This window comes from Pelobates fuscus, chromosome 7 (genome assembly GCF_036172605.1).
Source record: "Pelobates fuscus isolate aPelFus1 chromosome 7, aPelFus1.pri, whole genome shotgun sequence".
Lineage (NCBI taxonomy): Eukaryota > Metazoa > Chordata > Amphibia > Anura > Pelobatidae > Pelobates > Pelobates fuscus.
This window is the reverse complement of record NC_086323.1, coordinates 144,074,326-144,087,510: the sequence shown is the minus strand read 5'-3', so window position 1 is coordinate 144,087,510 and position 13,185 is coordinate 144,074,326. Positions and strand designations below refer to the sequence as shown.

The 13,185-nt window shown below is 38.3% G+C and overlaps 1 protein-coding gene across 2 annotated transcripts in view; it reads left to right on the top strand.

The window, feature by feature from the left end:
• PLXNB1 (plexin B1) overlaps positions 1 to 13,185 on the top strand; it is a 199,614-nt gene that overhangs the window by 165,909 nt on the left and 20,520 nt on the right. For both annotated transcript variants that reach the window (XM_063426751.1, XM_063426749.1), the window contains 10 exons: positions 799 to 975; positions 1,980 to 2,128; positions 4,644 to 4,744; positions 5,157 to 5,374; positions 5,485 to 5,663; positions 6,982 to 7,048; positions 7,747 to 7,893; positions 8,949 to 9,126; positions 11,371 to 11,474; positions 12,733 to 12,817. In XM_063426751.1, coding sequence (XP_063282821.1) covers positions 799 to 975; positions 1,980 to 2,128; positions 4,644 to 4,744; positions 5,157 to 5,374; positions 5,485 to 5,663; positions 6,982 to 7,048; positions 7,747 to 7,893; positions 8,949 to 9,126; positions 11,371 to 11,474; positions 12,733 to 12,817 — 1,405 coding nt within the window. The remainder of the gene's footprint in view (positions 1 to 798; positions 976 to 1,979; positions 2,129 to 4,643; positions 4,745 to 5,156; positions 5,375 to 5,484; positions 5,664 to 6,981; positions 7,049 to 7,746; positions 7,894 to 8,948; positions 9,127 to 11,370; positions 11,475 to 12,732; positions 12,818 to 13,185) is intronic.

The following is a 13,185-nucleotide window of genomic DNA, read 5'->3' as shown; positions in this document are numbered from 1 at the left end:
ACAGTACCACTTATTTATGAAATAGACAGTAATAGAAACAGATGACAAACAATTTTTGGTGTTGAAGATTTTTAATTCTGCTCCATATATTGTTTAAGATTGTGTTACTGTATCTTGTTGCCTTGCAGCTAATGTTCCTCAAATATAGAGGAATTATTTGTAAAAAATTGCTGTAATGTCTACATGGTTTGCAATATAGGAATGTAAATGACCTCAATGTAAACGGACAGACTTCATTTTATCCTAAATAGAGAAGAGGCTGAAATGGGTTAATGAATTATTAATTATTGATTTATTGCTCTATACTAGGGGAGCCGTTGTATTCAGGGTACAGAGACTGTATTTGGGAGCACTGTTTCAGTTTAACCCATTTCAGCCTCTTCTCTATTTATTACTCCTCTGGGTTATGCCCTAATGCCCTTCAACCTATATATTCTTGGTGATTGACCATTTGGGTCATTCACTTCGACTGTACTATTTTTCATTTTATCCTAAAAGACACTATTTACTTGCATATTCAGTATGCTGGAGTATAAAGCAAACTTGCAAAATACTTATCTGTGCATAGAGAATGACGAGAGGAGGAGATGGGGAGATGGTAAAGAGGTAGTGGGGGAGAGGAATGTGGGAAAGAGAGATTGGTTTGCACACTGCTGGAAAAAAAGTCTGGTGAGTTGGTGAGCGAGGCTGCTGGACAATGCAGAACGTGAGGGATAGGAAAAAAAAAAAAAAGAGCTGTGATATTAATGACTAATGTGAGACAAATTCATTTACTATGGTCACCTGCTCTGCCCTCAGGGAGAGAACCTGGATTTGGCCATCACTAAAGAAGAGATGATTGCCATGATAGGAGATGGGGTCTGTACAGTGAAGACTCTTACAAGAAACCATCTGTATTGTGAGCCCCCAGAGAAGCAGCCAGCTACTCGGCACCCATCTAAGAGAGAAGGAATGGACTCTCTGCCAGAATTTACTGTAAGAAACCCATGGTCTCCTCATTCTGAGCGATTGCATTGTTTTTTTTAGATAGTATAATTGTTTAATTAGATGTTCTGGTATTGTTATGTGCATGGCATACAACACTCGCAACTAGAGTTACTCTGAAAACGTTTGCATGAAGTATGTCATAGAATGTATTATATAGGACCATATATCTGGTCACATCAATCATCTAGCGCAGGGGCAGGCAATCATTATGGCTCAGTAGTTATAGTGATTCTGTTAATTTATTTCGTATTTACCACTGCATGGGTAGTTGGTGCTTTTCTGGAGGACTGATAAACTACGTACTGTCAGTTCCCACGATTTGTAATACTACGTTTATCCTATCATCTATTTTATAGGCTCTGTGAAGTAATTTGCTAAATCTGTAAAAGGATACTATCAGCAATGTAACTGCTTAATATCAGTGAAGTGGTTATAGTGCCTAGAGTCCCCTGTGCCTTTCTTCTGTTTAGTGTTAAACTGCTTTTAATGTTAGACTAGACCCCCTAGTAGTCCATCCCTATAGTGAAGCATGGGCTAATGAGGAAGTATTAGCCTGAGCAGCAATGTACGATGGACGGGATTGACTGAGAGTGTCACCTTACGGCTCATAATGCCTATTACTTGTATGAATCATTATGGCTATAACGAAGTGGGTAATCTCTGCCTTAGCCATACCTCCAGTGGGGCCAAGACTCTCGATAGCTAAGGTTCCTCATTCCTTATTAAACTGCTTGAAAATGGTTTCACACCAAAAGGAGGCACAGCACCAGGGGACTCCAGGCACTATAACCAATTCAATGAGATAAAATTATTACAGCGTCTACAGTGTCCCTTTAATATGAAACTAAACTAAAACCAGAGCATCTCATGAAAATTACTTAACACTAATAGCTGATTTTCAATGTTTTATTCGATGGTGACAGTTCCCCTTTAAGAATACTTCATTACATCATATAAGAAGCAACATATATTTTTATTAATCTCTCATCCAGGTGCAGATAGGAAGAATCCACCTCATCCTTGGAAAGGTGCAGTACGACACAGAGAGTCAGCTCACATTCCCTTTGGAGGCTCAGATTGGACTCGGTGTTGGAGCTTCCTTTGTAGCTCTGATTGTCCTGATAATTGTATTGATTTACAGGTAGGTGACGGTCTGACCCAGTACAAGTACTTTCAAGTGGGCTAAATTTACATTAAGAACATTATTAAAAAAAATTGTAAGGCACAAAGTCTTATACACTATTTCCTGAAGTACATTCAAATTGCAAGACTGCAAATGCTTAGTGGTGGTCAGTGTAAGTGGAGGAATATGTGAGTATCAAACACAGGTGAACCAAGCAATGTTTAAAGAGACACTATAGTCACCAAAACAGTGTTAACTTAATAAAGCAGTTTTGGTGAAAGATCATGCCTCTGCAGTCTCACTGCTAAATTCTCTGCCATTTAGGAGTTAAATCACTTTTATAAATGCAGCCCTAGGCACGCCTCCTTACATTTGACCTACACAGCCTTCCTAAATACTTCCTGAAAATGAACCTAGATATTTTAGGTTCCTTTGTTTACAGTCTGTTTAATTTAGAATTTCTAATGTCATGCTATGTTAATAGTCCACTACACCCTGCAGGAGTCTCCTGTGTGTGATTAAAGTTCAATTTATAGAGCAAAAGAGAAATACTTCTAAAGCAAGTTAACATCTAATTGAAAATGAAACCACTATTTTCATGCAGGCTGTGTGAGTCACGTCCAGGGGAGGTTTGGAGAGGGCTGTATAAACAGAAACAATAGTGATTTAACTTGTAAATGACAGATAATTGAGCAGTGAGACTGCAGGGGCATGCTAAAGTTGTTTTGATGCCTATAGAATCCCTTTAATGGCTTCTTATTAATGAAAAACATGGAATCCATTGCTAGAAACCATCATATTAAAGGCATATCGGCATATGTTATTTCATTGTGTGACTGAGGATCATAGATAAACCTCAAGGAGTTTAAAATAACACTAATAAGTATGAACCAACTCCTATTAGCAAGATATCCTGGGAAATTTTCTATATTGCAAAAATTCTAATAGCAAATATAAAAGAATATAAAGGCAAATCTCTAAAGCATATAGTGATAACACTTTGCAACACCCACCATAATGCAATACGACAACTAAAGCTTTTGATGCTACATGATTCATGTTACTAAATAAAACTGAAAGAGAAAGGGAGGTGGGGAACGGTTTTTCTTTGAGGAGGGAGAACTTTCAAAAATTGGGGAAGAGATGAGAGAGAAAAATAACAATGATTTGAGTGGTAGTAAGCCAACAGATGTGAGTGAGGTAAGATCATGTGATTTATTTCTACACAGGACAACGCCACCTTTTGTTTTATATCTTTTATAGCATTGGCAATAGTAATATTAAAAAGTGATAGTGGTGTGATAATAAAATGCTTGCATATTTCAATCAGTGTTCCAAGAATGCTTATTCGTCATTGTTCATTATAAAAATGTATAAACTCGATTAAAAATTAAATCAAAAACAAAAAAGTCAACAAGTAAAACATAATTCTAAAATTCATAGTGAATCCAGGTCTAGTCCTACAGAATTGATCCCTAGTTTTGTTTGATCGATACTTTATACCAGGCTTCCTCAAACTCCGGCCCTCCAGATGTTGCTGAACTACAACAGCCTATCTATTTCATTCATAGAATCATGGGAGTTGTAGTTCAGCAACATCTGGAGTTTGGGGAAGCCTGCTTTATAACAAAGGGTATAGTAACCATTAATTTTTTAGGTTGGTAGCATAATGTTTTTCTTTCCATTCTGGCTATATGGTATCGTGTTTGTATTATTTAAAAAAAGATGATAGAGGCTATTTTACTTTGTGGTTTACAGTATGGTCAGAAAGAATGTGAATTAATATCCCCTACTTTTGCTTGACTAATGGTGTAGGTAGGTGATTTGTAGATGGTTGTGAGCCCTCTTACACTCTAAAAGCTGATAAACATTCTGATTGAGCCTTGCATTGTTTTATGAAAGAAGGCTCATAAGGTAACATTTTCTCTACTTTACATTGGTCACTTTTTAAAAAACAGAATAAAAGCGATAGATTTTGATAAATAATGTTGCTTCTCTAAAGCCGAAAAACCTGAGAGAACTTTAAATGCTTGCATTAATGGCATGATATGGCTTCTTATACATTTATCTCATATTGCAATGGTTTTATACCATATGCTTTACAGCTTTTGTCAAATGTATTTCTTCTTTCCTCTTGTTTTCTGTAAGTATATACGAGGAGCATCTGGATGATCTTAAAAGGATTAGGGTCTTCTGATTGTTAATTTTGTGTAGGTAACATCAAACTAAGCCCATGAGATATACATTGGATTAAATGCTAGACTACTTTTTGTGGTTTTTATGTACTGATATTTCTATTATAATATCTAACTTAACTATAGCTATTCATTAATCTACAAATTGTAGCAAATTAAATTCCTAATGGAAAAATTCAGGCAAAAATATTCAAGCTATGGTTGTAGCGGAGCTTTTTTTTTGTAGAAGACTTTAAATTCACCTTAATTTGGAGTTTAGTGAATAAATCCCATTGATTTTTACTGGGATCTATTTTACTTGGATTATTTTGATTTAAACTTTATGGGTTTCTTTCTAGGAGAAAAAGCAAGCAAGCTCTGCGGGATTATAAAAAAGTCCAAATTCAGCTGGAGAACTTGGAAACCAGTGTCCGAGATCGATGCAAAAAGGAATTCACAGGTAAAATATCTAAACTATTGATTCACTTTAAAAAATGTTTTATGATACATATTGATGTAGAAGGTTTACTGAAACGTGTCTAGACATGACAAAATCCACTGGTCTTCTACGGCTGCCTGTGAGACTTCTGTTTGTATTTTTCCTCTTGGATGTTGATGTGATTACAGTTCCATGTTTTAAATACAATCTAAAACAGTCCTGATCCTGACTGCCTGAAACTAGCACATTTATTATTCATTACGTAAAACAATTATGAATAATTAATGTGGTTTGCATTTCACACTCCAGATTGCGATGCATATTGGGTTTCACATATTGTTTTCATGTTTCTGATTCCAGCATTAATGTATCTCTGGAATAAAATATCAGGTCTATGTACACTTTCCTCAATATCTACTTTGTAACATTGTAGATCTGATGACCGAAATGATGGACCTCACGAGTGATTTGGTTGGAACGGGCATACCCTTCTTGGATTACAAGTCTTATGCAGAGAGAATTTTCTTTCCTGGTCACCGAGAATCTCCCTTGCAAAGGGATCTAGATGTTCCCGAAGGTCGGAGGCAAACAGTAGAGCAGGGTTTAGTTCAGTTGTCCAACCTTCTCAACAGTAAACTATTTCTCACTAAGGTACATACCACCAAATACTCCTACATAATAAGATGATCAGGACATAAGATAAGGTTCATCTGTCTTTTGACTTCAACAATTTCACCTTTTTTTTCTTGTCCAACTTTCAGTTTATCCACACGTTGGAAAGCCAACGCACATTTTCCGCCAGAGACCGTGCATACGTGGCGTCTCTCCTTACTGTGTCACTGCACGGAAAGCTTGAATACTTTACAGATATTTTAAAAACTCTACTCAATGATCTGGTGGAACAGTATGTGGCTAAGAACCCTAAACTCATGTTGAGAAGGTAAGGGATGTCTGCTTTGTTCCTCTTCCTTTCTTGATTCCTTTGCTTACTAACTTAAAAAAATCAAACTAACTGTTAAAATGTGGTTGAAATCAGGAATTAGTCACTATCCAACCCAAGATCATGCTCAGTAGGATGGGTCCTGTGGAATGACGTCATCTGTCATTACCTTGTGAGCCGAGTACAGCACTGTGAGTCCATGCCACTCACAATGTCTCAGATTTACCATCTCAGGGGCACAGAGCTCTTGTTTTTCCTAATCTGCACTTCCAGGCTTTTACACAGTACAAGTGAAGGTATATTTTTTGCATCAACTTTTTATTTTATTTTATTTTTTCTACAAGGTTCACAGCTTCTTAATTTAGCTGGAACAGTGTAAACAACATCAGAGTTGTCATGAATTCAAAGTGGTTTTTACATTATAGGGCTAAATAGCAGATCTAAAAACAGCTTTTTTTGGCCTAAACCTTTAAATGCACTTACCCATGAATTCACACATTACAGGGTTATTCAATAAAGTTAGAATTTAAGGCCAGAGTATCTGATCTGAAAACGTAGTTGACGGAATGTCTCCAGTTTGACTTTCTGGCCTTAAATTTCATTCGAATTCTCACTTTATTGAATAACCCTGTTAGTGAATAACTACGATAGTTTTCTTTATGGGAAATGTACTAATTAAAAGGAAAAAAATCCTTGTTTTGGTCAAATAATCAGAGAATTGGTACAGCAGTAAACTGAGAAAATAAAACGAGATGAGAATAAGATGTAATCTTTTTATGTGTTTATGTACAAATTTGCACATGGAAAACCTCGAGGTTCTCTTCAACATTAAAGATTCTGCTTGCTACAATGTCTTTCTGTTAATAAGGCAGTCTGGCTGGCATAGAATGTCTCTTTCCATTCAGTGTGATAGTGACTGTTACAATCACCATTTGTCCCAAATCCCTGGTTCTTCCTTTGCCGGAGCAGATACATGCCAGGGCAGACTGCACATGCCTCCCTGCATTACATGTCAGGTCAGGAGCCAGTGCCAGACTCCCTCACTGACAAAACAGAGCCAGGCAACATTTGTTTCTTGTATATACATCTTCTTGGCAGTCGTCTGACATTTTGGGACCCCCTCTCCCTTCAAAGGTGGTTGGGCCTTTGATGTATGTAGCGATGAAGCTCAATGTTGTTTAATCTGTTCTCTGTCACTGGGAGTATTTCTGTAGTATTTGTTCTGTTGCTCACTGAGATGTGCTCTGGCATCATTTAACACTATGTATGGATTATGCAGCGGATAATCATTTCTGTTCTGGTTACTTTGTTTCTTTAGGACAGAAACAGTGGTGGAGAAACTGCTGACAAACTGGATGTCCATCTGCCTGTACTCATTTGTGAGGGTATGTCTGCTCTCCACATGGGAAAAAGACTGTGTGTTTGTGTATATTTAATGGATAATACACTGATAGTGCAAGAACAATATGGCTGATGTTCCGTCATGGCTGACTGTCTAAAGTCAGAACAATGTTTCTCAATGTCTAAAACATAAATAAAACAGAATGTTTAAAACATTTCTCTCCATCCTTCTTTTGTCCCTTACCCATTCCTTTCATTTCTATCGTATAATCTTATTTTCATTCTAATTTCCTTCTTATATTTTTCTGAACTTTTCTCCCCAACTTACCATTTTTTGTTTTCACGTTTTCTTCCCCCCTTTTGCATTCTTACCCTTCTTCGCGTACCTTTCCCACCTCACGTTTATATTTCTTCTTCTCTTTTTATTTATGTCTTTCTTTTAAAAAAAACCTGTTTATATATTTTGTAAATGTTTTATGTTCTGTTCGTTAATATCAATTATTGTAATTATTATTTTCTCAATTTATGCAGTGCCCAATAAGCAGGTTATTCACGAACGTGACAATTCTTAGTGATTTCAAAGTAAATTTCAAATTAAGCCTACAAATGAACATTTTGAAATGTACTTCGATTTCTCTCACTGTAGTGAATAGCTGTAGCTGTGTTTGAATAAATGATCGGATAACTTTATACTATATTAACAAATAAAGGATCAGTGACACTGTCATTACTGCTCTTTCAGGACTCTGCCGGGGAGCCTCTGTATATGCTGTTCCGAGGTATAAAGCACCAAGTAGACAAAGGACCAGTGGATTGTGTGACTGGAAAAGCAAAGTATACGTTAAATGATAACCGCCTACTGAGAGACGATGTGGAATACAAAACTCTAGTAAGTCCTCACACCTACTTTCAGCCAATCACAAAATGGAATTGCTTGGGTTGGGTGTGCCTAATAAAGTAATTATATTATGATTTAACAAGAAAGCATACATTAACCTTTCCCTAAGCTTTGTATACATTCTGGCATCTACATGTTATTACCCAACTTAAAAATGAAATCGATCTGCAGTCTTAACCCCTTAAGGACACATGACATGTGTGACATGTCATAATTCCCTTTTATTCCAGAAGTTTGGTCCTTAAGGGGTTAATCATCATCATCAGCTATCTAAGTGACATCAGTGCCTCAAAGTTGCAGTGGACTTTGGTTTGTGCGTGTGTTATTAATTTCATATATGATAACAAGTGCACTGGATCCGATGAAATGCATTAGGAGGAGTTTTTTTCCTTGTGCCCCCCATTGTGTTGTTATATATATTTTATGGGTTAAGTAAAGATATATAGGGAAAAAAATGTTTAATTTTTTTAAGAAAAGACTTCAGATTGGTCGTCATGATATTAATTCTTGGATCTCCAAAGAGCCGTCATTTCAATATTTTCTTATTCTATCATAAATAATGTTTAAGCAATGAAGCATATCTATGAGCACGAAGTATCTTGTTTTCCATTTAACTTAGTAACTTGTGGATATGGGAATCCTACGGGTTTTATTTACTAATCTAAAAACTGAAATCTGAATTGCAAAATGTCGGCTAAAATACTAAAATATAGCTAAGCTGTGACTGTAGCTGAGTTGGCAATTCACTGTTTAATGAAAAAACTCATGTGCATGCCCTGAACTTTTTATAGCATCCTGGTTGAGTTGCTATGACAATGCAATTTTTTTAATGTATGTACAGTTTGCAAAATGGTAAATCCTGTGTGGTGGTCGGTATTAGTGGAGGTTAATATAAGTTTTGTGTAGATGATAAAATCTGGAATCAACCAACTTCGTGGCTGCTTTTTACTGAGAAGCATAGAAACAAGCTCTATTGTTTAATGATCAAATATCTGAAACTGGTATAAGGCATCCTTCATTGACCTTTTTTCTTCTCTCTCCTACAGACACTGAATGCTGTAACTCAGACAACTTGTGGGGCTCTCGGAGAGGAAGAGGCACAGGGGGTGCCTGTGAAATTACTTGACTGTGACACCATCACTCAAGTGAAAGAGAAAATCTTGGACCAGCTTTACAAGGGAACTCCTTGCTGCCATCGGCCTAACCCAGAATCACTTGATCTTGGTGAGTACAGTGCTGTTACACTAAAATGGAGAAAAATTATCATATACCCAGTGTCAGCACAGATTCAATAGCATGTATAATGTTATCTACACTGATCAGTCACAACATTAAAGCCACTGAAAATGAATAACATTAATTATATTGGATTTCAAGGAGTGGGATATATTAGGGACCAAATGGACAGTCAGTTCTTTCATGTGTTGGAAGCAGGAAAAATGGGCTAGTGAAAAGGTCTGAGTGACTTAGACAAGGCCCAAATAGTGACGGCAAGACGACTGGGTCAGAGGATCTCCAAAACCGCAAGTCTTATGACATGCTCCTAGTATGCACTGACTAGTATCAACCAAAAGTGGTGCAAGGACAACTGGTGAACTGGCGTCCGTTTCATTGGTGACCCAAGGCTCATTAATGCATGTAAGGAGTAAAGACTAACCTGTTTGGTCCAATCACACAGAAGAGCTACTGTAGCTGAAATTGCTGAAAAACATTATGCTAGCCATCACAGAAAGGTGTCAGAACACACTGTGCTTCACAGTTCGCTGTTTATGGGACTGTGTAGCCACAGACTGGTCAGAATGCCCATGATGATCCCTGTCCACCACTGAAAGTGCCTTTAATTGGGACTTGAGCATCAGAACTGGATCAGGGAGCACTTGAAGAAGGTCTGGTGAATCACATTTTCTTTTAGATCTGGTGGATGGCCAGGTGCGTTTGCATCATTTACCTCGGGAAGAGAAGGCAGCAGGATGCACTATGGTACTAAGGCAGGCTGGAGGAGGCAGTTTTATGCTCTGGGCAATGTTCTGCTGGAACAATCTGGGTCCCAGCATTCATGTGGATATGACTTTGACATGTACAACCTACATAAAGATTGTTGCAGAACACTTAGATCCCTTGATGGCAATGGTGTTCACTGGTGGCAGTGGCCTATTTCAGCAATATAATGCACCCTGCCACACTGCAAAAATTATTAAGGTATGGTTTGAGGAACATGACAAAGAGTTCAAGGTGTTGGCATCGCCTCCAAATTCCCCAGATATTAATCCGATTGAGTATCTGAGAAATGTGCCACTACTCCATACTAATTCTTCTTGACCTCTCTGCGGCCTGGGACACTGTTGATCATGCTCTCCTTCTTCAAACTCTTCAATCACTTGGTCTCTGTGACTCTGTCCTCTCGTGGTCTTCCTCTTATCTCTCCCAACGCTCATTCAGTGTCTCCTTTTCTAATGATACCTCCTCCCCTCATCCTGTCTCGGTTGGAGTCCCCTTCTTTTTTCTCTTTATACTGCCTCTCTTGGCAAACTTATTACCTCTTTTGGATTCCACTACCACCTGTATGCTGATGATACCCAGTTATATCTCTCCTTCCCGGACCTCTCCCCTGCCATTCTGCAACGTGCCTTTCTTCCATCTCTGACTGGATGTCCTCCCGCTTTCTGAAACTCAATCTCTCTAAAACTGAGCTCCTTGTCTTTCCTCCTCCTAATACTGATCCTCCTCTTTCGCTCTCCCTTCAAGTTAGTGGTACCCACATCAGTCCATCCTTGCAAGCGCGCTGTCTTGGCGTCATACTTGATTCTGGCCTCACCTTTGAGCCTCACATCCAGCATGTTGCCAAATCCTGTAGATTCCATCATAGCCCGCATCCGCCCCTTTCTTACACAAGATGCTACCAAGGAGCTTGTCCATGCTCTAGTAATTTCCTGCATGGATTATTGTAACCCTCTCCTGATTGGTCTTCCCAAAAGCCGTACTGCACCGCTACAGTCCATAATGAACGCTGCTGCCAGACTGATTTTCCTCTCTAGTCGGTTCTCTCACACCTCACCCCTCTGCCAGTCCCTACAGTGTTGGATACTCTGAATATCGTATTTTAAATATTATAAGCTGAAGAGCCAGGACTTGGCCACCATTCTCCCAAATGTGATAAGATGAAGAATTACTACAGAGAGGTTTTTATACAAAGTCAGACTTTAGTTTATGTCCATGGTCATTCACTAAACACTGAAGTCTTGTGGAATCCATGCTTGCGATTTTGGCAGCCTGAGAGGTATCTACATAATATTTGGCAGGTGGTATTAATGTTGTGTATGATCAGTGTATATTTATTGGTTTTCCAGCCTTTACCCACTCTTAATTCCCACCAAATGTTGACATAACCAGCCAATGGGTGTGAGTAGGAAATATTTATTAGAAAGACATATTTTGTTTAATATCTTCAAATGTTTGGCACTTTGACAGAATGGAGATCGGGACTAGCGGGTCACCTCATCCTCTCTGATGAAGACCTGACTTCGGTTGTCCAAGGTTCCTGGAAACGTGTGAACACATTACAGCATTATAAGGTGATGTTTTTATTTTCTCTCAACTTTTCTCTGGCCTTGATTTACAAAACGCACATTGTCTCCTTATTCTCTGCAGAATGTAACTGAAACCTTAAAGGCAACTATACACATCTCAGACTCTGGAAATAACTGTTAAATGTATTTATAAAAAAGTAACTCTTGAGTATGTCATAGACATTATAACATTCTATATGTCATGCTGCATTTTCTTATGTTTGTAACTGCTAGAGTTAAAGGATCACTATAGGGTCAGGAACACAAACATGTATTCCTGACCCTATAGTGTTAAAACCACCATCTGGGCCCCTCATGCCTCTATAAAAATAGTACAAATCTTACTGTATTCAAGCTAGAGGCTGTAACTCTGCATGCTGTTAGACTCAGAAAAACAAGCAGTCTGCTGACATCATCAGAAGTGGTAGCCTGATCCAATCACAATGCTTCCCCATAGGATTGGCTAAGACTTACAATGAGGCAGTTCAGGGGCAGAGCCAGCATGATTCAAACACAGCCCTGGCCAATCAGCATCTCCTCATAGAGATGAATTGAATCAATGAATCTCTATGAGGAAAGTTCAGTGTCTGCATGCAGAGGGAGGAGACACTGAATGTTTGGATGCATTTCAGGCAGCCATGACCCATGAAGGATCTCTAACAGCCATCTGAGGAGTGACCAGTGAAGTTAACACTAGGCTGTAATGTAAACACTGCATTTTCTCTGAAAAGACAGTGTTTACAGCAAAAAGCCTGAAGGTAATGATTCTACTCACCAGAACAAATACAATAAGTTGTAGTTGTTCTGGTGACTATAGTGTCCCTTTAAACTAACATTCTAAGCAGTATTATTACTACAGGAGCCCCCTAGTGCTAATCTCTGGTAAAAGGTCAAATGGGGTCAAACGGTTTGTGCATAGTTTGACACTTACCTGTGTATCTCCACAGTGTCTGGTCTCCTCCTTGCACCTGAAGCAGATGTTTGTGTCAGCTATGTCAGTTGTGTGTAAGTTCTCATATAACTCATTGCTGAGAGTGTCAGCTGAATCCAAGTGGAATCCAAACTTTACATTTTGGTTTGCATGGAGGAGACCAAAGACGGCACGTATGGCTTTGAGGACAGCTAACAGAGGGATGGTGACAGAGAACTCCCGTTATAATAACTACTAAGGTGGCATGAATTTTCTGTGCTTTAATCCAGAATTGGGATAAAAACACACTCTTTGGAAAGGTTTTTTTTTTTTTAACGGAAGTGCTTTTTACAGGTTCCTGATGCCGCAACTGTAGCTTTGGTTCCACGTCTGAGCAAGCATATCCACCCAGAAAATCACGATTACATCCCTGGAGAGAGTGAGTCATGTTTGTCTTTAGATTATATCACAGATATTAGAGTTGATTGACATGACAATTGTAAAAACTGGGGTGATTTGATTTAAAAAATAATAAATGATATAAATTTTGGTCTGTAGGGTCTCCTGGTTAGTGGAATAAACCTAAAGAGGTTGTCCGTCTTTTTTAAATTGTGCGGATTCCTGTAGAGACTAGGAAAGAATGATCTTTCTTCACTCTGTGTGCAATGGGCTAAAAGAAACTTCACAATATGCCCTTCATCCAATCTTTTATTGGATGTTTGAGTTATTTAATCCAATGAGCACTAAGTGCTGATACTGTACCATCCACACATAATAAAGATCCAAGATACCAATATGGAATTTGAT